General features: G+C 48.4%; 1 protein-coding gene across 3 annotated transcripts; it reads left to right on the forward strand.

Moving 5' to 3' along the window:
• Positions 1–7313: 7313 nt before the first annotated feature.
• Positions 7314–23728, forward strand: unkl (unk like zinc finger; the record flags this gene model as incomplete). Of its 3 annotated transcripts, XM_084437644.1 has the most annotated exons (16): positions 7314–7378; positions 10154–10363; positions 16577–16753; positions 17573–17706; positions 17831–17966; positions 18056–18173; positions 18420–18504; positions 18687–18850; positions 20564–20752; positions 21347–21400; positions 21654–21831; positions 21927–22019; positions 22465–22701; positions 22824–23020; positions 23117–23374; positions 23573–23728. In XM_084437644.1, 16 exons carry the CDS (start codon positions 7314–7316, stop codon positions 23726–23728), a joined length of 2451 nt encoding a protein of 816 aa, XP_084293770.1. The 3 variants fall into 3 exon arrangements, with proteins under 3 accessions (XP_084293770.1, XP_084293772.1, XP_084293771.1); XM_084437646.1 differs by lacking the exon at positions 20564–20752; XM_084437645.1 differs by lacking the exon at positions 7314–7378 and having other exon boundaries at positions 10167–10363; positions 16543–16753.
• Positions 23729–23779: the final 51 nt, after the last annotated feature.

Genomic DNA, 23779 nt, shown 5'->3' on the forward strand with positions numbered 1-23779 from the left:
TGCTGCTCCTGTCAGCTACAGTAAGTGTTTCCATAAAGGTCAGGGTGGACAGAACCCCGGGATCCAGTTCCATGTGTTGAGTTCCTCTGAGACCCGGGATCCAGTTCCATGTGTTGAGTTCCTCTGAGACCCGGGATCCAGTTCCATGTGTTGAGTTCCTCTGAGACCCGGGATCCAGTTCCATGTGTTGAGTTCCTCTGAGACCCGGGATCCGGTTCCATGTGTTGAGTTCCTCTGAGACCCGGGATCCAGTTCCATGTGTTGAGTTCCTCTGAGATCTGGGAATGTGTGTTGACTGCGTGGACCTAAGGGACAGACATTTCAACACAGAGAAAGAAAAACTGTGTCCCTCCTGTCAATAGAGCCACGACATTACTTAAAAAAACAACAAAAAAACAGGCTTACATGCTTGGAAAATGGACAAGGGAAAATTATAGAAATAAAATGCCTGATATTTTGAATTGATCACCCTACCTTACAAAAAACAACCACATTTTTGGAATGTATCAAAGCATCACCTGTTGTAGACGCATCTCAGAGACACTGTGGAGAGGGAACCAATTAAAAGGCCCATTTGAGGAGCAGCTCGTAGTGGTAATTAAACTGCTGCTGTTCTGCTCTGTGGCGTTCAGGTAACCCAGGGACTACTTAACAAACATGTTTGTTGGCTTGTTTTTATGTACTGACAATGGCACTGTATTCTAGTAGATCTTCATCTTTCTCCATGCAAACAAATGTCCACTAACACCACTTTTATAGAAATAAAACAAATGACTTTTTAAAAATCTAGAGTAATGACAAATTCTGATGTTCTTTTTCTAAAAGACTGAAAAACAATGAGACTATGAAACCAATAAGTTCAGCCTTATTTCGTACTAGATTGCAAATTTACCATTTATGCCAATATATACTATATACTATACGACAAGAAAAAATATGCAACTCAACAATATAGTCAAGCTACAGTAGGTACAGTATATGTTTCTTTATGGGAGTGTATGTGGACCTGCTCCATGTTTGGAGGACAGTGGATGTGGAGATCGGTGCTCATTTAAGATCGATGTGATCCAGATATGGCCCTAGTTGTCAGCTCTAGTTAGGCCAGGGCTGCAACCAGGAGGCAGGTGGAGCTACTGGAGGAGGAGATGAGTCTGGGTAAACACATTTTTCAGTGAAGAAAATGGCAGCTCTGCTTCCATCTCTTCTGTGTGCCCGGCTGTCCCAGTCACCCACATTTATTACACTACTGACTGTCATCATCATCATCAACAACTTTATTTAGCAGACTCAGGTCCATAAATCACATACAACAATTAAAACACCACCAAACATAAGACAAAGATAAAAAAAAAATATATATATTATTAATATTATTATAACATGATATTAAACATGGATATGGGAATTTGACTGAAATAAAATCCTGAAGCAAATGAATTTAGGTTGCAAATATCCAGTTGAAATATGTGAAAATGAAAACAGAAATACACACAATATTGATGTGCATGTGTGTTCTCAGAGCACCCTTGAGAAAGAGAGAGAGAGAGAGAGAGAGAGAGAGAGAGAGAAGGAGATAGAGAGAGAGAGAGAGGGAGAGAGAGAGAGAGAGAGAGAGAGAGACAGAGAGAGATAGAGAGAGAGAGAGAGACAGAGAGAAACAGAGATAGAGACACAGAGAGAGACACAGAGAGAGAGAGAGACAGAGAGAGAGAGAGAGAGAGAGAGACAGAGAGAGAGAGAGAGAGAGACAGAGAGAGAGAGAGTGAGAGAGAGAGAGAAACAGAGAGAGACACAGAGAGAGAGAGAGACAGAGAGAGAGAGAGAGAGACAGAGAGAGTTAAACAAGCAGACAGGCGAAACGGTGCAGGTAAAACTCCTCTTAAACAAACTGGACTAGCTGGGTGAGCTGAGCTACAGACCAGACCCTGCATGCACCCACTCCAGCGCAGACTGGCAGACAGGGAGAGCCTCTCTAGGGGTGCAGGTGGGGGTGAGGTCAGCAGGTGAGCAGGGAGAGTCTCTCTAGGGGTGCAGATAGGGGTGACGGTCAGCAGGTGAGCAGGGAGAGCCTCTCTAGGGGTGCAGATGGGGGTGACGGTCAGCAGGTGAGCAGGGAGAGCCTCTCTAGGGGTGCACATGGGGGTGACGGTCAGCAGGTGAGCAGGGAGAGCCTCTCTAGGGGTGCAGATGGAGGTGAGGTCAGCAGGTGAGCAGGGAGAGCCTCTCTAGGGGCGCAGATGGAGGTGAGGTCAGCAGGTGAGCAGGGAGAGCCTCTCTAGGGGTGCAGATGGAGGTGACGGTCAGCAGGTGTGCAGGGATCCTCTCTAGGGGTGCAGATGGAGGTGAGGTCAGCAGGTGAGCAGGGAGAGCCTCTCTAGGGGTGCAGATGGAGGTGACGGTCAGCAGGTGAGCAGGGAGAGCCTCTCTAGGGGCGCAGATGGAGGTGAGGTCAGCAGGGAGAGCCTCTCTAGGGGTGCAGATGGAGGTGAGGTCAGCAGGTGAGCAGGGAGAGCCTCTCTAGGGGTGCAGATGGAGGTGAGGTCAGCAGGTGAGCAGGGAGAGCCTCTCTAGGGGTGCAGATGGAGGTGAGGTCAGCAGGTGAGCAGGGAGAGCCTCTCTAGGGGCGCAGATGGGGGTGAGGTCAGCAGGTGAGATGGGAGAGTCTCTCTAGGGGGGCAGATGGAGGTGAGGTCAGCAGGTGAGCAGGGAGAGCCTCTCTAGGGGCGCAGATGGAGGTGCCTCTCTAGGGGCGCAGATGGAGGTGAGGTCAGCAGGTGAGATGGGAGAGTCTCTCTAGGGGGGCAGATGGGGGTGACGGTCAGCAGGTGTGCAGGGAGAGCCTCTCTAGGGGTGCAGATGGAGGTGCCTCTCTAGGGGCGCAGATGGAGGTGAGGTCAGCAGGTGAGCAGGGAGAGCCTCTCTAGGGGCGCAGATGGAGGTGAGGTCAGCAGGTGAGCAGGGAGAGCCTCTCTAGGGGGTGACGGCCAGCAGGTGTGCAGGGAGCCAGGAATGAAAAAAACAAACAAGCACACAGCTCTCATACAAAACACACTCCACATGATCATGGGGGCCGATTTGTGACGGTCTCCAGGTCAGAGGGCCGATAGGGAGAAAGAGCCCCTGGGTTTGACCTGTGACCTGCCGGCCATCGCTGGGCTCCTGGGCAACATGGAGGAAAATATTCACAATCTGTCTGCTGTGATAAACCCTATCAAACCTAATCAACTCATGTTCACTTACAGTATCAACACAGGTTGAATTGCTTTTTTAACCGTTCCACATTAAAAAAGAAATACAATACTCATTACTTAGCAACACAAGTGGAGTCTAAGAATGTCCCAGATGTATATATAGATGTATATATTGCTACTAAGCTTCAAAGCCCCTGTCATAAATCCCATTTACGGCATCTCTGGATAGAGCAAACACAATAAATGCTCAGATGCAATCCAGCGCTGGTTAATGTGCATGTGAGCGTGTGTGTGTGTGGTGGTGTTAATGTGCATGTGAGCGTGTGTGTGTGTGGTGGTGTTAATGTGCATGTGAGCGTGTGTGTGTGCTGGACGGGCCTCCATGCTGAGCCTGGGCTGGGGCTCGGGTGTGTGTGTGTGGTGGAGGGGCCTCCATGCTGAGCCTGGGCTGGGGCTCGGTGTGTTTGTAGATGCAGCAGGCCAGCAGCAGGAGACACGGCCCTGGTGCACTCTGGGAAAACAGCAGCTCAAAACACTAACTGTTGTTCCAGCTGTGACAATGCGGGCAGCCTGGGAAATCAGATCAGAGCATTGTTTAAATCATTGTTTGTAGAAGGTCTGCAAACATGTCAAATGTCTACTCTTCACACAATGCCTCACAAGACATATGACAGAAAGCATTTAGCGAGACATTGAGACAGAGGCTGCTTCTCTGTGTTTTAACCTACACTGAGTATGAAGTCTCACCAAATGTAGGACCGAACAGCATCCTCTCCTAAATGCAGAGCTGGCTAGAGCAACCCTTCAGGGTATGCATTTATACTGTGGAAATAAAGTATTGTGAGTTTTTCCTGAGGATGTCAAGGAAAGCAACAGAGGGGGACCAGGACAGGAAGATGGGCGATGATAATGCAATGAAGAACGAGACATGTCTTAATATACAGCAGCAGCGCCCAGACAGAGGGAACCAGGAGCCCCCAGGAAGGTCACTGGGGAGAAATAGAGTGGGACCATCCATCCACACACACACACACACACACACACACACACACACACACACACACACACACACACACACACACACACACACACACACACAGTAAGGGAAGAGGTTGACAGTGCACTGTGTGTGCAGCTGGAACCAGGGTTAAGGGTTTGGTGCAACTAACGTCATTGAATATTTGGTGACTTTGTTTGCTTTCATTTTACAATATACATTTCCTTTTAGAGCAAAGATAGATTAAACTATTTACAATTTGAAAAAAGATGCATCATGTATAACAAAACATGAAGACGTATTACTGTAAAAATAGTAGATATGGAACAGTGGAGTCTCTAAGTATAACCACATACATGTTTAAGCAGGACGACTTTTGAAAATAACCTTTGAAGTCATGACCTGACATTTTGTGTCAAACTGTACGAGGTACATGAACACCCTGGAGACCGAGGCAGGGCGGCCATGTCAGAGTAATTAAGACTGGAGAGGCCGCTCATGCATAACTGTATTGCAGTGCGCGTTGTGGGCCTAGACCGCTGAATAATGGACCTAACTCATGATTACATTTGCAAATTAAAATTGTTCACAGGGAAAAAAGAAGGTGAAGAAAATAGATTGCCTTTTAGTCAAAGGAAAGGTGGGGGATTAGAATTGCATGTGAGTTGAAATAGACGGCATGTAGCCTATTCAATATACACAGGCTTATTTTGAAATTGGGTCATGTGAGGCAAAGACATAGCGAATGGGCCTGCCGGGCCCAGGCAGACAGGGCCCCAGGAACACAGGGGCCAGACACACAGGGGCCCAGGAACACAGGGCCCAGGCACACAGGGGCCCAGGCACACAGGGGCCAGGCACACAGGGGCCAGGCACACAGGGGCCAGGCACACAGGGGCCAGGCACACAGGGCCCAGGCACACAGGGGCCAGGCACACAGGGCCCAGGCACACAGGGGCCAGGCACACAGGCCCCAGGCACACAGGGCCCAGGCACACAGGCCCCAGGCACACAGGGCCCAGGCACACAGGGGCCCAGGCACACAGGCCCCAGGCACACAGGGCCCAGGCACACAGGGGCCAGGCACACAGGGGCCAGGCACACAGGGGCCAGGCACACAGGGGCCAGGCACACAGGGCCCAGGCACACAGGGGCCCATGCACACAGGGGCCAGGCACACAGGACCCAGGCACACAGGGGCCCAGGCACACAGGGGCCCAGGCACACAGGCACACAGGGACCCAGGCACACAGGGCCCAGGCACACAGGGCCCAGGCACACAGGGCCCAGGCACACAGGGCCCAGGCACACAGGGCCCAGGCACACAGGACCCAGGCACACAGGGCCCAGGCACACAGGGCCCAGGCACACAGGGGCCCAGGCACACAGGGACCCAGGCACACAGGGCCCAGGGCCCCAGGCACACAGGCCCCAGGCACACAGGGCCCAGGCACACAGGGCCCCAGGCTCAGAGCTAAAGAGGCTCTTTGCATTTATTGTCACATGGTCAAAGGGCTTAGTCATTCAGTAACAGGGTCCCCAAAACCCGTTTGGTTAACATCATACATGGCATTCAGCAGGAGGCAGGATTTAGTAAGTCAGTCCTGGACATCAGACATATATATATATAAATCCTTATATCCTTATCATTAACTCCTTATCCTTATCATCATTATCATTACCTAACATGTTTTACGCACACACAAACAAGCTTGAACACACATGCTCAAGCACACACGTGTCAAGTCATCTGGGCAGTGCTTGGTTAGCAGGGCTGCCCTGCCCTCTAGAGGAGCTTGGACTGAAAGACAGGCCGACATTTCTCACTAGGCAGAGATACGTCATACGTGAGCTTTGGTTTAGTTTTTACAACTACAGTGAGAGCATCACAGTGATGCTTAAATACAAGCACACAATGTGTTTGGTTTCGCAGAACAAGGTCAACTGAACTCTGTAGGCCTATGATGCGGATTGGCGACATGGGCAGAGGGACAGACCTATAGGTTCGACGGGATGGGTATACCAGGCTAGCACAGACCCACCCCAACCTCATGTTCATATTCAATACCCTTCTTGTTGTATGTTGTCACTTTTATTTTTCATTTAATTTCACATACTTTATTGTCCCCATGGGGAAATGTATTGTGTCCTCCGCTTAGTTTTGTGCAAAAACAAACCAAAAAGAAACACAGTTTATCAACTGCAATTGAGGATGACACAATGTTTATAAATTGCCTTATTTATATCAGGAGGACCTTCACAAGGTACCCGCTCAGTGTGTGTGTGCATAATCACAAGGTACCCACTCAGTGTGTGTGTGCATATCAGCTTTAATTCAACATGTTCAGCACCCACAGGACAGGACAGCGACGAAGGCTGTAGCACGTTCTGTAAAGTGGGCCTAGACCAATACACCCATGGCCTAGACCAGTACACCCATGGCCTAGACCAGTACACCCATGGCCTAGACCAAAACACCCATGGCCTAGACCAATACACCCATGGCCTAGACCAATACACCCATGGCCTGGACCCATACACCCATGGCCTGGACCAGTACACCCATGGCCTGGACCAATACACCCATGGCCTAGACCAATACACCCATGGCCTAGACCAATACACCCATGGCCTAGACCAGTACACCCATGGCCTAGACCAATACACCCATGGCCTAGACCAGTTCACCCATGACCTAGACCAAACAGAACTGCCAATGAAGGGTGGCGACTGATTAATAACTACCGAACCATCTCACGTGAAGGCTAGACTGATCTGAACGTCTCTGTCAACTAGGCTACTTCACGTGTGAAATGCATGGTTTGGTCTCATCTAGCAGCATGATTCAGACGAGCTTGTTGGATTCCCCTGCAGGATACAAGCCTAGCCTATCTTCTTGGGTTCCCCTGCAGGATACAAGCCTAGCCTATCTTCTTGGGTTCCCCTGCAGGATACAAGCCTAGCCTATCTTCTTGGGTTCCCCTGCAGGATACAAGCCTAGCCTATCTTCTTGGGTTCCCCTGCAGGATACAAGCCTAGCCTATCTTCTTGGGTTCCCCTGCAGGATACAAGGATGCGAGCGCTTGAGATCATCGCGCATGCGCATTTCATTGTTTTGACTGAAAATGCCGTCGGTTTCGAAAACGGCGGCTAATGCTTCTCCTCAAACCGAGAAACCAACCCACTATACGTGAGTAAAGCAAACATGAAACGATCGAAACCACATCATTCACCAGATACCAGACCTCATTAACATGGAAGTCATAGTTTAATCAGACTAACCCTAACCCTCCCGCTGTGTTGAACATGAAGCTTTCCCTTCTCTGAATCCCGAGCGCGCGCTAGCCCGATAGGGCTCCGTGTATTTGCTGGAATGTAACTCTTCTATTGTAATAGGTATTACATGATATGCAGATCACATGTTCGTGGTCCTCAAAGGACGTTGCATATTCTATTACACGCGTTTCTATTATATTATAGTTACTAATGCAAGCTAGCTAGCTCATTTACATAGTTTTGGGATCAAGACATCTGTCTGGACACATGGAACCTGCCTGGTTGATTCTGAACCAGCGGATAGACTGAGCCCAGCCCAGCCAGCTCTCTATCTGTTCACATGACAGCTCACAGCTAGCTAACCCTAACCCCTAACCCTAACCCTAACCCTTCACAGCTATCTCTCTATCTATTCACATGACAGCTCACAGCTAGCTACACACACACACGCATGCTTGTGTTCTATATTAACTAATAACTCTATATTAAATACTCTATATTAACTAATAACTCTCTATCTATCCACATGACAGCTAGCAGCTAGATACACACACGCATGCTTGTTCTATATTAACTAATAAACACACAGTATTATTAGAAAGTTAAATATTCAGTGTGGTGAGCCATCCAGCTAGCAGTCAGTTCGGGGTTCTCTGGGACTGCTGCTAGACTAGCTAACTAGACTAGCTGACTAACTCACTAGCTCACTAGACTAGCTCACTAGACTAGCTAACTAACTAGACTAGCTAACTAACTAACTAACTAGCTCACCTGCTCACCTGCTCACCAGCACACTAGCTCACTAGACTAGCTCACTAGCTCACTAGCTAAACACACTAGCTCACTAGCTCATTAGCTAAACACACTAGCTCACTAGCTAAACACACTAGCTCACTAGCTAAACACACTAGCTCACTAGCTCACTAGCTCACTAGACTAGCTCACTAGCTCACTAGCTCACTAGCTAAACACACTAGCTCACTAGCTCACTAGCTCACTAGCTAAACACACTAGCTCACTAGCTAAACACACTAGCTCACTAGCTAAACACACTAGCTCACTAGCTAAACACACTAGCTCACTAGCTCACTAACTAGACTAGCTCACTAGCTCACTAGACTAGCTCACTAGACTAGCTCACTAGCACACTAGCTCACCTGCTCGCTCACTAGCACACTAGCTCACTAGCTCACTAGCACACTAGCTCACTAGACTAGCTCACTAGCACACTAGCTCACCTGCTCGCTCACTAGCACACTAGCTCACTAGCTCACTAGCACACTAGCTCACTAGCACACTAGCTCACCTGCTCGCTCACTAGCTCACTAGCTCACTAGCTCACCTGCTCACTAGCTCACTAGCTCACTCACTAGCTCACTAGCTCACCTGCTCACCAGCTCACTAGCTCACTAGCTCACTCACTAGCTCACTAGCTCACCAGCTCGCTCACTAGCTCACTAGCTCACTAGCTCACTCACTAGCTCACTAGCTCGCTCACTAGCTCACTAGCTCACTAGCTCACTAGCTCACTCACTAGCTCACTAGCTCACCTGCTCACCAGCTCGCTCACTAGCTCACTAGCTCACTAGCTCACTAGCTCGCTCACTAGCTCACTAGCTCACTAGCTGACTAGCTCACTAGCTCACTAGCTGACTAGCTCACTAGCTGACTAGCTCACTAGCTCACTAGCTCACTAGCTCAACACACAGTTAGCGGGCTGCAGCGCGAGCGAGCTGACAGGTGAACGGTTAACCAGCTCAAGTCCAGCTCGCTAGTAACCACAGTACTGCTGGAGGGGTAGGTTCTGTGGATCGGGCCCAGTGTAACCACAGTACTGGAGGGGTAGGTTCTGTGGATCGGGCCCAGTGTAACCACAGTACTGCTGGAGGGGTAGGTTCTGTGGATCGGGCCCAGTGTCACCACAGTACTGCTGGAGGGGTCGGTTCTGTGGATCGGGCCCAGTGTAACCACAGTACTGCTGGAGGGGTCGGTTCTGTGGATCGGGCCCAGTGTAACCACAGTACTGCTGGAGGGGTAGGTTCTGTGGATCGGGCCCAGTGGAACCACAGTACTGCTGGAGGGGTCGGTTCTGTGGATCGGGCCCAGTGTAACTTATACTATGTTAGCTCTGCGTTAGCCATGTCAAACACTAGCGAGCTAACAGGTCTGATATGGGAGAACTGAGCTGACAGCTCTGAGAGGGAGAACTTAGCTGACAGCTCTGATGGGAGAAGCGAGCTAGCGAGAGTTCCTCTTCCCACTAGCACTAAGGTAGCTGGCTGGTGCTAGCTGTGCTAGCTGTGCTCATAGGCCTAGCATGTTATGAAATTATAAAAACATGTATCTACTAAGTAGCTAGCTGCTTCTCAGCGTGAGCAGGTATAGTGATAACGTTACTAGCAGGTATAGAGATAACGTTACTAGATCGCATCGCTATCAATAATGCGATGGTTTACTAAACAAGGTTAGTGAAGCAGACTAACGCTCAGTTCCCAAGTTACCTAAACTCTGGCGGCGTCTCCTCTGAACACCAGAACGTAAACATGCATGAGGCACGTCAGCTAAATGACTTGAATTCTCCTCATTGAGATTAGCCTAACGCTATTTCTGAAGCATTATCTATTTCTTTGAAGTAATTAGGTTTATCTTGCTAACGGATGCGTTTCTGTGTTTCTTCTCAATATCTCAGATATCTGAAGGAGTTCCGGACCGAGCAGTGCCCTCTCTTCCTGCAGCACAAGTGCACCCAGCACAGACCCTTCACCTGCTTTCACTGGCACTTCCTCAACCAGCGGCGGAGACGACCGATCAGGAGAAGAGATGGGACCTTTAACTACAGCCCTGATGTTTATTGCACAAAGTACGACGAGACAACGGGCATTTGCCCTGACGGAGACGAGTAAGTGCAAAGCCTGATTGATGGTTTTAACTAATTAATACTGTAATTAAAGGATAAGTTCACTATTTTGGAACTTAGACCATTTTTGTGATCTTTCTACCATGAACCTGACAAATCATTTCACTGATCCTTCCAGTATTGAGCTAGTTAGTTTTTCTGCAGGCTCTCAGGGCTACAACGGAGGTCTATGGGGCATGTGTAAAGGTGAACAGTCAGTGAAATGATGTCTCTGTGTCAGGTTCATGGGAGACAGACTACAAATAGAGTCTAAGGTGCAAAATGGTGAGATTATCCTTTAAACGGCTATTGGTGTGGTGTTTTGAACTTGTAACTCATGCATATAGAATATAAAGATCGAAGAACAGATGCCAGTGTGAAAGAAATAGACGATTGTTGTTTGTTCACTTGGACGTTCCACTACATTGTGTAGCTGCTGGGAACATCCTGGTTTTGGAACTCGAGTGACGTGTTCCACTAGTGATGTCTGACTTCATGCTGTAGTCACGACACTGTCGACCTACTGACCTCTGTCAATATGTTTAATCATCAGAGATATAGAGAAATATAGACAGTGTGAGTGATATTCAGAGAGAGTGAGACAGATTGAGAGAGTAATGGAGAGAGTGAGACAGATTGAGCGAGTGGTAGGGAGAGTGAGACAGATTGAGAGAGTTAGGGAGAGAGAGACAGATTGAGCGAGTGGTAGGGAGAGTGAGACAGATTGAGAGAGTTATGGAGAGAGTGAGACAGATTGAGCGAGAGTTAGGGAGAGAGTGAGACAGATTGAGAGAGTTATGGAGAGAGTGAGACAGATTGAGCGAGAGTTAGGGAGAGAGTGAGACAGATTGAGCGAGTGGTAGGGAGAGTGAGACAGATTGAGAGAGTTAGGGAGAGAGAGACAGATTGAGCGAGTTAGGGAGAGAGTGAGACAGATTGAGAGAGTTAGGGAGAGAGTGAGACAGATTGAGAGAGTTGGGGAGAGAGTGAGACAGATTGAGAGAGTGTTAGGGAGAGAGTGAGACAGATTGAGCGAGTGTTAGGGAGAGAGAGACAGATTGAGAGTTAGGGAGAGAGTGAGACAGATTGAGAGAGTTATGGAGAGAGTGAGACAGATTGAGCGAGTGTTAGGGAGAGAGAGACAGATTGAGCGAGAGTTAGGGAGAGAGTGAGACAGATTGAGAGAGTTGGGGAGAGAGTGAGACAGATTGAGCGAGAGTTATGGAGAGAGTGAGACAGATTGAGCGAGAGTTAGGGAGAGAGTGAGACATATTGAGCGAGTGTTATGGAGAGAGTGAGACAGATTGAGAGAGTTAGGGAGAGAGTGAGACAGATTGAGAGAGTTATGGAGAGAGTGAGACAGATTGAGTGAGAGTTAGGGAGAGAGTGAGACAGATTGAGCGAGTTATGGAGAGAGTGAGACAGATTGAGCGAGAGTTAGGGAGAGAGTGAGACAGATTGAGTGAGAGTTATGGAGAGAGTGAGACAGATTGAGAGAGTTGGGGAGAGAGTGAGACAGATTGAGTGAGTTATGGAGAGAGTGAGACAGTTTGAGAGAGTTGGGGAGAGAGTGAGACAGATTGAGAGAGTTATGGAGAGAGTGATACAGATTGAGCGAGAGTTAGGGAGAGAGTGAGACAGATTGAGCGAGAGTTAGGGAGAGAGTGAGACAGATTGAGAGAGTTAGGGAGAGAGTGAGACAGATTGAGAGAGTTATGGAGAGAGTGAGACAGATTGAGAGTTATGGAGAGAGTGAGACAGATTGAGCGAGAGTTATGGAGAGAGTGAGACAGATTGAGCGAGAGTTATGGAGAGGGTGAGACAGATTGAGAGAGTTATGGAGAGAGTGAGACAGATTGAGAGTTGGGGAGAGAGTGAGACAGATTGAGAGAGTTGGGGAGAGAGTGAGACAGATTGAGCGAGTGTTATGGAGAGAGTGAGACAGATTGAGCGAGTGTTATGGAGAGAGTGAGACAGATTGAGAGAGTTATGGAGAGAGTGAGACAGATTGAGCGAGAGTTAGGGAGAGAGTGAGACAGATTGAGCGAGAGTTATGGAGAGGGTGAGAGCTTCTAGAGAGAGTTATGGAGAGGGTGAGACAGATTGAGAGAGTTGGGGAGAGAGTGAGACAGATTGAGAGAGTTAGGGAGAGAGTGAGACAGATTGAGAGAGTTATGTTGAGAGTGAGACAGATTGAGAGAGTTATGGAGAGGGTGAGACAGATTGAGAGAGTTATGGAGAGAGTGAGACAGATTGAGAGAGTTGGGGAGAGAGTGAGACAGATTGAGAGAGTTAGGGAGAGAGTGAGACAGATTGAGCGAGTGTTAGGGAGAGAGTGAGACAGATTGAGAGAGTTATGGAGAGGGTGAGACAGATTGAGAGAGTTATGGAGAGGGTGAGAGCTTCTAGAGAGAGTTATGGAGAGAGTGAGACAGATTGAGCGAGAGTTATGGAGAGGGTGAGACAGATTGAGAGTTAGGGAGAGAGTGAGACAGATTGAGAGAGTTATGGAGAGAGTGAGACAGATTGAGAGTTAGGGAGAGAGTGAGACAGATTGAGAGTTATGGAGAGAGTGAGACAGATTGAGAGAGTTATGGAGAGGGTGAGACAGAGTGAGAGAGTTAGGGAGAGAGTGAGACAGATTGAGCGAGAGTTATGGAGAGAGTGAGACAGATTGAGAGAGTTATGGAGAGAGTGAGAGCTTCTAGAGAGAGTTAGGGAGAGAGTGAGAGCTTCTAGAGAGAGTTAGGGAGAGAGTGAGACAGATTGAGCGAGTTATGGAGAGAGTGAGACAGATTGAGAGAGCGTTATGGAGAGAGTGAGACAGATTGAGAGAGGGAGAATGGAATCAGCACAGCACCATAAAAACAACCATAATCTTGTGTGTGAGCATTTTGACTTGATCAGTACCAGTAAAGTAAGGGGCGTTATCTGTGCTCAAGATGGCCATCCGCTTTAATTCATGCAGCTGCCACATTGGTCAAGTCTAGGGTTGCAAAGGGGTGGAACATTTCCACTAAATTTCCATGGGAAGTTAAGGTCTGGAATTTTGACCCTTTTTGTTGCCTATAACAGCTTTTTTTCAACAATTTTTCATTTTATTTTGTATATTTATTTTAGGATTGTATCCCGTTTTCATCCAATTTGGTAGCCAATTGACACTGACCTAGTGTCCAGTTCCCCCTGTTGAGGATTCGTCACACAGAGACAACTCCTCCACTATCTCAGCTCACAACCGTAATTCAGACATCAGGCAGGGTTGCTGTTGTGTGACGAACTCTCAAAACGAGATTAAACTCGGGGAGCGGTGGCCCAATAGGCCCCTCCCTCTGGGATCCCTCCATACTCAGATCTGGAGAGACCAGCGGTTCCCACAATGCATTAGACCGCTACACCACCGCAGACCCCTATAACAGAGAATTTAAATGTAGCCTAGTTGGGGAAAAACATAAAATGCAATTCTAGATCTTGCAGCATGATATTGGTTAAAACAACCTGATTTAATGAAAATTCAGTTGAGTTTCAACCCTGTACTGTGCATTCATCCATCACATGTGCAGCTAATTCCTAGCATCCTGCACACTCATAGGCCTTTTCCACCAAGAGGGAACCGATTCGGTGCCGGTTCGCGAACCTAATTTTGAATGGTTCCGAGCATTTCGACCAAAAATAAATGAGTTCGGGAACCCAAAAGCTGGTTCCGAACCGGCACCACAAAAAAGTAGGTTTTTCAGTGCGAACCGTGACGACATCATGGGCGTGGGCTGGCGTACAACGGTTCGGCTCAAAAATCGGTCGAAACGCGGGCCCGTTCTCTGGACAGAACCAAGGTTCCAGGAATTTTGAAACGAACCGGTTCACGAACCAGAGTTCCTGAGGAGTCAATGGGCACTTCTGCATCCGTACCACCAATTATGCCAGACTTGACGTATCAATCCCACTAACGCCTCGACGACTTGACTCATCAATCAGTCGATGGATCTCCATGCCATGAGTTGACTCATCAGTCAGTCGATGGATCCCCATGCCATATGGAGCGGATGGATGGATCAGATGGATCCCCATGCCATGAGTTGACGGGCAGGTGTGATTATGGAGCGGATGCATGGATCAGTTGTGTCACTTAGGGTTGCAAATTTCAAGGAATTTCATTAATCGCTAACTTTGTTGCTGAAGGGGATCAATGGCATCTGTGTGCATGGAATCACTGTTTGCATGGTGTTATCCTCTCCTCTGTCAGATGGGCGGGATATGAGCGGAGATAGACATTTCACATTTCTCCTTTGGTTTATTCCAATTTACTCAGGCATAGTAACAGACACACTATTTTTGACACTGGGAATAGATTCTCTGAGGTCCCTAGACACCAAGACTTTGACATGGCCTTTGACCTCTGGCTTCCGTTTCTTAATGTTGTGTCTCTGTCTACCATGTTTGTCTCTTGTCTGTTATTGCCCCTATGTAAAGCAACCTTGGGTTTTATGAAAGGCGCTATATAAATGAAAGTTGTTTATTGTTATTATTATTATTATTATTATTAAGATCATTCATATGGACCTTAGGGTTAGAGTTAGGTTTATACAACGGTTAGTTCTGGTTCTTTATTCTGATTGGCTGGAAGCTGTGTTAATATACTTTGTAACACACACCTGGGACCACATATCGTTCCATTTTCAGTATTAATGTTCCTCCCATCTGACCCAGTGCATTGTGGGTCTATCATTGGGTTTTTTCAAAACCACTGAACATTCCATCCAATGCATCTGTTGCTTGGCAACGGTTTTGTTAGGGGAACTATTTTGCTCGGCACAATTGAGGGAATGATGCTTCGTTTTGAATAAATGATCATATTTTATATTGCTGTGTGTTTATTTTCCACTAATATCTGTAGTAACCGTTGTATAAAAGCAATAAACTACGAGAGGCCGTGTGTTATAGTGATTTTATAACAGCTAGGGGGGTTTTACTCTTCTTCGTGTCGTGCCTAACAACGCCCCCTAGCTGTTATAAAATCACTATAACACAGCCTCTCGTGGTTTATTGCTTAAATTTAGGTTATATTAACGTCATCTGGCACTTTTATCTCCTCTAACTTGCAATAAGATGCCTGAGAAGCATTTTTTCTATTCTTAACCATCAGCAGAGACTCTTGGCTCTTATGTACTCCCTGTATAAATCAGGCTAAATCTGTGTCTCAGATATGATGAAAGATTAAGTATTCAATAATGCAACTATGCCAACATTGTGCTCACTTGAATGATGCTTTGTAGCTGAATCAATGTGTAGTATAAATGCCTTGTATAAATGTGCAGTATAATAGATTTATTTTGCTCTGTTTTTTCCCTAAATCTTGAGGGTTGTTTGTAGAATGAGACTTAACAAACAATTGAGATTAAATAATCCATTAGTTACGGTAATCTTGTAATTACGTTCAGTTTGCTTATCCTGACGGTCAGTGCAGTGTGTAGCCTAAATGTTCCAATTTCAAATTCACCGTTTCAGTAGAATATGATAGATGATATTATTCTAGATTATCAAGAGGAACTCTGAGATTAAGCGGTTCCTTCTCCCCCCCTAGTATCAGTCACTGTTCTGTTTTCATGACATCACATCAGTTGCCATGGTTACTGTTGCTACCCAAGTATGGAACGTTTGCTATATTCAAGAAGATTATTGGTTATTTTGCGTTTTGTGGTAGATTACATTGATAGAAGCATCACGGTTATTTCCGCACAGAAACGGATAAATTCCATAGATGAAAATCCTGTTAGAATGTTCCATCTCAGGCCGATGGCGTTCCTGTTACTCCCACAGTGGGCATGGCTGCATACTTGCTGTCGCCATTGTTTTGTTATGCATATTAAACAGCAGAACAGTATCAACACAGACTTGGACATTCTCACACATTCTGTTCTGTAAGTCATTCTTTGCTTGGTTATCATGATATAATCCCATTCAGAAAAGGCTGCTACAGGGGGGATTGGTGTTTGTGTGTGAAGTATAATGAATAGCGCCTCATTTAGTGACCAGCCTGGTTCTGCGTTGTCCTTGTCTCTCTAGCTGTCCCTACTTACACAGGACCACTGGTTCTGGGTTGTCCTTGTCTCTCTAGCTGTCCCTACTTACACAGGACCACTGGTTCTGGGTTGTCCTTGTCTCTCTAGCTGTCCCTACTTACACAGGACCACTGGTTCTGGGTTGTCCTTGTCTCTCTAGCTGTCCCTACTTACACAGGACCACTGGCGACACCGAGCGCAAGTACCATCTCCGCTATTACAAGACAGGCACCTGTATCCACGAGACAGACGCGCGCGGCCATTGTGTGAAGAACGGCCTCCACTGCGCCTTCGCTCACGGGGCCCACGACCTCCGCCCCCCCGTCTATGACATCAGGTGATGAGTCTTACATGTAGTCCTCTCCCTCTGGTCCTCATCCTCTCCCTCTGGTCCTCATCCTCTCCCTCTGGTCCTCATCCTCTCCCTCTGGTCCTCATCCTCTCCCTCTGGTCCTCATTCTCTCCCTCTGGTCCTCATCCTCTCCCTCTGGTCCTCATCCTCTCCCTCTGGTCCTCATCCTCTCCCTCTGGTCCTCATCCTCTCCCTCTGGTCCTCATTCTCTCCCTCTGGTCCTCATCCTCTCCCTCTGGTCCTCATGCTCTCCCTCTGGTCCTCATCCTCTCTCTCTGGTCCTCATCCTCTCCCTCTGGTCCTCATGCTCTCCCTCTGGTCCTCATCCTCTCTCTCTGGTCCTCATCCTCTCCCTCTGGTCCTCATGCTCTCCCTCTGGTCCTCATTCTCTCCCTCTGGTCCTCATCCTCTCCCATCCTCTCCCTCTGGTCCTCATCCTCTCCCTCTGGTCCTCATCCTCTCCCTCTGGTCCTCATCCTCTCCCTCTGGTCCTCATTCTCTTCACGTCTGTAACTCTGGAGATGAAATCATGTTATAACAGAGCTGCTGTGATATGATCTATTATCTAATATCTACTGGTATAAAGGGGGTCAGTTTTAGTGTTATGCTCGCTGCATATGTTGCCAGTAGCTGAGACAACCACACCCTGCAGTTGTCTGAAATAATAAGACTGCTCTTAAATAGTGATTAAACAGACATAAGTGTTGCCTAGCAACTGGTGAGCAAAAAAGCACCGTACAGCAATTAGCGTGGCTGGGTCTTCTACTGTACCCGTCTCCACGGTGATGCTGTCTGTTTACCCAGAGAGATCCAGGCTCAGGAGGCGCTCCAGAATGGCCAGCTGGGGTCTGGAGAAGGCATCCCTGACCTCCAGCCGGGGGTCCTAGCGAGCCAGGCCATGATCGAGAAGACCCTAACAGAGGACCCTCGATGGCAAGGTGAGCTACAGTCACATTGTTGATGGCATAACAGAACCAGTTTACTTTCAAATTCTATACCTTGGATTTCTTTGACCTATTATGAAGCAATTAGCAAAGTATTTAACTTGTACATTCCTTGTAGACACAAACTTTGTTTTGGCAAACTATAAAACGGAACAGTGTACCAAGCCTCCAAGACTATGCAGACAGGGCTATGCCTGCCCCCACTACCACAACAGCAGAGACAGAAGAAGAAACCCACGCAAGTTCAAGTACAGGTGAGCGCTCACGTTCTGGGGCTGGAACAGCTGAGCCGTTAGTCACACCGCTCGTCTGTTGAACGAAAGCGTTGGGAATGTTTTTGCAGGTCGACTCCGTGTCCTAATGTGAAACACGGGGACGAGTGGGGAGAGCCATCGAAGTGTGACAGCGCAGACAGCTGCCAGTACTGCCACTCACGGACCGAGCAGCAGTTCCACCCCGAGGTGAGTAGCCTCTCCTCTCAACCTCCTCTCAACCTCCTCCTCTCAACCTCCTCCTCTCAACCTCCTTCTCTCAACCTCCTTCTCTCAACCTCCTTCTCTCAACCTCCTTCTCTCAACCTCCTTCTCTCAACCTCCTTCTCTCAACCTCCTAACATGAGGGACAAGGAGGGACATTGATTTCTCCTGGCGATATCATGTTAGGTGTATTAAACCTGTCTTCCTGCTTGTTCCCTCTCACTATCTCAGATCTATAAATCCACCAAATGCAACGACATGAGGCAGACTGGCTACTGTCCCCGGGGGCCCTTCTGTGCGTTCGCCCATGTAGAAAGTAAGTCCGTCTTTTTACCGTAGGCTCTAAATATCTAAATGTCTTCTTGGTTGACAACCTGTTCCAGTAAATGCCAATGTGTTTTCAGTTTTAGTCATTTTGGATGAGATATTATCTCAAGGAGATGAGGAAAGAAGAATTCGAGATCCAAACGTGGTCTTGGTCTGTTTGTGCTTTTCTAGGAATTCCCTCCACAGAAGAGACCATGAGCTCCCTGCTGAGCGCCATGCAGACGAGCTCCCAGTCCAAACTGGGCTCCCAGTACTCTGAGGGTCCCGCCAGCGAGTGGAGCAGCAGCTCCAACTCCATCACCATCACCACCAGCAACAATGGCCAAGTGGGAAATGTATGTGATGAATACAATCCTCCCAACCCTCCTCCCTCTCTCCTCCCTCTCTCCTCCCAACCCTCCTCCCTCTCTCCTCCCTCTCTCCTCCCATCCCTCCTCCCTCTCTCCTCCCTCTATCCCCTCCTCCCAACCCTCCTCCCTCTATCCCTCTCTCCTCCCAACCCTCCTCCCTCTATCCCCTCCTCCCTCTCTCCTCCCAACCCTCCTCCCTCTCTCCTCCCTCTATCCCCTCCTCCCAACCCTCCTCCCTCTATCCCTCTCTCCTCCCAACCCTCCTCCCTCTATCCCCTCCTCCCTCTCTCCTCCCAACCCTCCTCCCTCTCTCCTCCCTCTATCCCCTCCTCCCAACCCTCCTCCCTCTATCCCTCTCTCCTCCCAACCCTCCTCCCTCTATCCCCTCCTCCCTCTCTCCTCCCAACCCTCCTCCCTCTCCTCTCAACTCTCCTCCCTCTATCCCCTCCTCCCTCTATCCCCTCCTCCCTCTCTCCCCTCCTCCCTCTCCTCCCAACCCTCCTCCCTCTCTCCCCTCCTCCCTCTCCTCCCAACCCTCCTCCCTCTATCCCCTCCTCCCTCTCTCCTCCCAACCCTCCTCCCTCTCTCCTCCCAACCCTCCTCCCTCTATCCCCTCCTCCCTCTCTCCTCCCAACCCTCCTCCCTCTCTCCTCCCAACCCTCCTCCCTCTATCCCCTCCTCCCTCTCTCCTCCCTCTCTCCTCCCAACCCTCCTCCCTCTATCCCCTCCTCCCTCTATCCCCTCCTCCCTCTCTCCCCTCCTCCCTCTCCTCCCAACCCTCCTCCCTCTCTCCCCTCCTCCCTCTCCTCCCAACCCTCCTCCCTCTATCCCCTCCTCCCTCTCTCCTCCCAACCCTCCTCCCTCTCTCCTCCCAACCCTCCTCCCTCTATCCCCTCCTCCCTCTCTCCTCCCTCTCCTCCCAACCCTCCTCCCTCTATCCCCTCCTCCCTCTCTCCTCCCAACCCTCCTCCCTCTATCCCCTCCTCCCTCTCTCCTCCCTCTATCCCTTCCTCCCTCTCTCCTCCCAACCCTCCTCCCAACCCTCCTCCCTCTATCCCCTCCTCCCTCTCTCCTCCCTCTCCTCCCAACCCTCCTCCCTCTATCCCCTCCTCCCTCTCTCCTCCCTCTCCTCCCAACCCTCCTCCCTCTCTCCTCCCTCTCTCCTCCCTCTCTCCCCTCCTCCCTCTCTCCTCCCTCTATCCCCTCCTCCCTCTCTCCTCCCTCTCCTCCCAACCCTCCTCCCTCTATCCCCTCCTCCCTCTCTCCTCCCAACCCTCCTCCCTCTCTCCTCCCAACCCTCCTCCCTCTCTCCTTCAGTGTTGCATACCTGCATTTGATCAGGCTCCTCTACTCATACTCATCAATTGTTAAATGCATATATATATATATATATATATTCATATATATATAATGATTATATATTATTTTTGTATGTTTATTTACTGTTTTTTTTATGTTTATTTTTTACATTTCATTCAATTTTTTCCCCACTGCCTTGTCATTATATTTTTGGTTTCAAGTGCAACTCGAGAATCCCCAAGACCAAATTCACAACATGAAACAGGAAATGAAACAACCTTCCCCTCTCAAAAATCCCAACCTTACTGCGCTGAAGTTTTCAAAACCAATGGTTTGAGAAAGTTGGACTTTAATTGGGCTCATAAATAATGTTCAGACTGTGTTACTTGTCTCCCTCAGGTGTCATGTTCAGATAGTCCGGCCGTAACGCCCAGCTCAGGAAGCAGCAGCTCTTTATCCCCCGCCGGGCCCAGCGGCACGCCCAAACCCTTAACTAATGGTAGCTTATGTTCAGAGTCCAGCACATCCAGTGTGTCCTCTCTGACGTCTAACTATCCCAGAGCTCCGGGCTTTGAACGGGAGGACCAGGTACTAAGACTGCTCTCTCTCCATACGTATAAGACTGCTCTCTCTCCATACGTATAAGACTGCTCTCTCTCCATACGTATAAGACTGCTCTCTCTCCATACGTATAAGACTGCTCTCTCTCCATACGTATAAGACTGCTCTCTCTCCATACGTATAAGACTGCTCTCTCTCCATACGTATAAGACTGCTCTCTCTCCATACGTATAAGACTGCTCTCTCTCCATACGTATAAGACTGCTCTCTCTCCATACGTATAAGACTGCTCTCTCTCCATATGGGAAAACAACTGAACTTACATGCAAGAGGCACTTGACTCTTTGGTTGAACTTTTGATTTATAGTTAAGAATTAATTTTGGTTTTGTCTGTAGCTTTTCTATGTCCTGTAGCTTTTCTTTTTCTTCATTTTTCATAACTTGTCATAACCTGCATGATTTGACTTCAACTTCTCTGTCTTTAATAGAGCTGCTGATGTTACTGAATATGAACAGCCTTCTCTTCTCTTCTCTTCTCTTCTCAGAAAGGTCTTGGGTTCATGACCTGGGGTGTGAGGGTCTTGCATGTTGGTCATGGGAATGTTCTTTTTGTTCTTTTAGATAAGGAACCACAAGGGACAACATGATCAGAAGTTAATGGACCAAGACAAGCAGGTGAGCAGCATGCATCTGACAGAGCATATAAGGGCAGATCTGCCTGAGTGAATAGAGGCACCATGAGTAGTGTTGTTACTGATCCATGTTAATAGAACATTATATTTACTTACCTGAACACTTGTGAATACAATCCTCAAACATGAATCTACATTGACTGCGTAATGTCTTGTTTTACGTCTTCATCAATCTATAATTGCCCATCATTGACCCATGGTTATAAAACAGCTCTTCATGAACATTTCTTTTTCAGACACACAATACTGTATTTTCTGTGGTGAATCCTCTGGCATCCAGTATAACTTCCAGTATAACGTCAAGCTTGGCTTCTAGTATCGGCTCAGATAGTTCCTCACCCACCACCTTATCAACCATGAACGCAAAAGCCACCCCTTTTTATCCCGGGAGCAACACAGTGGAATCAGTCATAGGTAAGTTCTATTAACAGACTCTACCAGCGTTGTGCTCCTCTCAACTGTGTACGTTTGGATGCACAGACTTACTTTTTAACTATCTTCTCTTTCAGGATCAGCTCTTGATATGAATTTTAGTGACATTAACGTTGCCTCTCTTGATAAAGAGCTGGAGGAGCAAGAACACAGCAGTCTTGGATTTGCAAGTAAGTACATGTGCTGTCCATTTAGAACACGTGCTGTCCATTTAGAACACATACTGTCCATTTAGAACACACACTGTCCATTTAGAACACATACTGTCCATTTAGAACACACACTGTCCATTTAGAACACATGCTGTCCATTTAGAACACATGCTGTCCATTTAGAACACATGCTGTCCATTTAGAACACATGCTGTCCATTTAGAACCCATACTGTCCATTTAGAACACATGCTGTCCATTTAGAACACATGCTGTCCATTTAGAACACACTGTCCATTTAGAACACATGCTGTCCATTTAGAACACGCTGGACATTTAGAACATATGCTGTCCATTTAGAACACATGCTGTCCATTTAGAACACATGCTGGACATAAGTAGTAAAATGTGATGTTTTATATCCTAGTTTGTGTTTTGTGACCTGACTGATTACCTTCCATCAGGTCAGAGGGTGATAGGAGGTTCGGCCCCGGTCAACATTCCTGGCTCACTTGCACGATCCTCCTCACTCAACTCCTCCTCGTCCCTCTCTGCCTCCCCGCTGAGCTCGCTGTCCCAGTCCCTGTCCCAGTCCCTGCTCTCAGGGATGGCAGCCCAGCAGGGTCAATCCCAGGCCCTGCTAGCCAAACCCCAGCACGGCCTTCTAGGAACCCCAAGCTCCTCCTCCCAGAACTCCCTGGGTGAGTGGTTCTCAGGCTGCACACTGGCAGGGTCAGATTACTACTGTAGCTGTCATCTCTAATGGGATGTTCCCATCTTCCTTTGTGACTGGATATGAGCGTGTTCCCTGTCCGCCCGTCAGGTCTGAACGGGGGCGCCGGCAGCATCTGGGACTTTGTGAGCGGCAGCTACTCTCCCAGCGCGTCCCCCGTGTTCAGCAGCCTGGCCTCCGCGGCCGGGAGCTCCAGCTCTGCCGACGTGGCCCGGCTGCTCCGGGAGCTGGACGAGGCCAAGAGGAAGATCAAGCAGTGGGAGGAGGCCTGGCACCAGGTCAAACAGGTCAGACTGGCCCGTACTGTGGAACTAGGACTGCGTTGTTTTGTCTACATGACTGCAATCCCACATGCATGTTAAGCACATGTGTCTGTGCTCTAGGCGTGTGAAGCGTGGCAGAAAGACGTGCACGATGCGAAGGAGCAGGTGAAGTCAGCGGAGGCGGAGCGTCAGCTGGCGGAGCAGAAGCGCGAGGAGGCGGAGCGCGGCGTGGAGGAGCTGCAGGAGGAGCTGGACGCGCTGTGTCGCTCCGCTGGGACCCCACTGCTGCGCAGCTATGGAGACCTGGACCAGCTGCCCCTGACCAAGCTCCACTCCATCCAGAGCCAGCTGCGCACGGACCTGGACCGTATAGACGGGGTAAGAACGCTAGATCCCACACGGCTCATTCCTAGAGCGCTAGTGTCTGAAACACTTCAAACCTAGTCACCTATCTTGGCTATAGATTAAAACTGATTATGTAATTAAAATGTCCATTTGACAGATTTTGCATGAAATCATTATGTTGAGTAGTTTTGTGAGATGTAACTGAAATTCTCTCATCTTTTCTCAATACAGGTAATATATCAGCTTCAGTCAAAGAAATGTATAGTTTGCCAAAAGCATGACCGGTGCATAGTTCTGCAGCCTTGCCAACATTATGTCCTTTGTGAGAACTGTGCATCTAGTAAAACAGAATGTCCCTACTGTAAGACAACAATATTAAAGTGGTGATGTACAATTATTCAAGGTACTATTTAAGGAATTAGCCCTTTGAAGAACTAC

The sequence above is a fragment of the Borostomias antarcticus genome (genome assembly GCF_949987555.1).
Source record: "Borostomias antarcticus genome assembly, chromosome: 5".
Taxonomy (NCBI): domain Eukaryota; kingdom Metazoa; phylum Chordata; class Actinopteri; order Stomiiformes; family Stomiidae; genus Borostomias; species Borostomias antarcticus.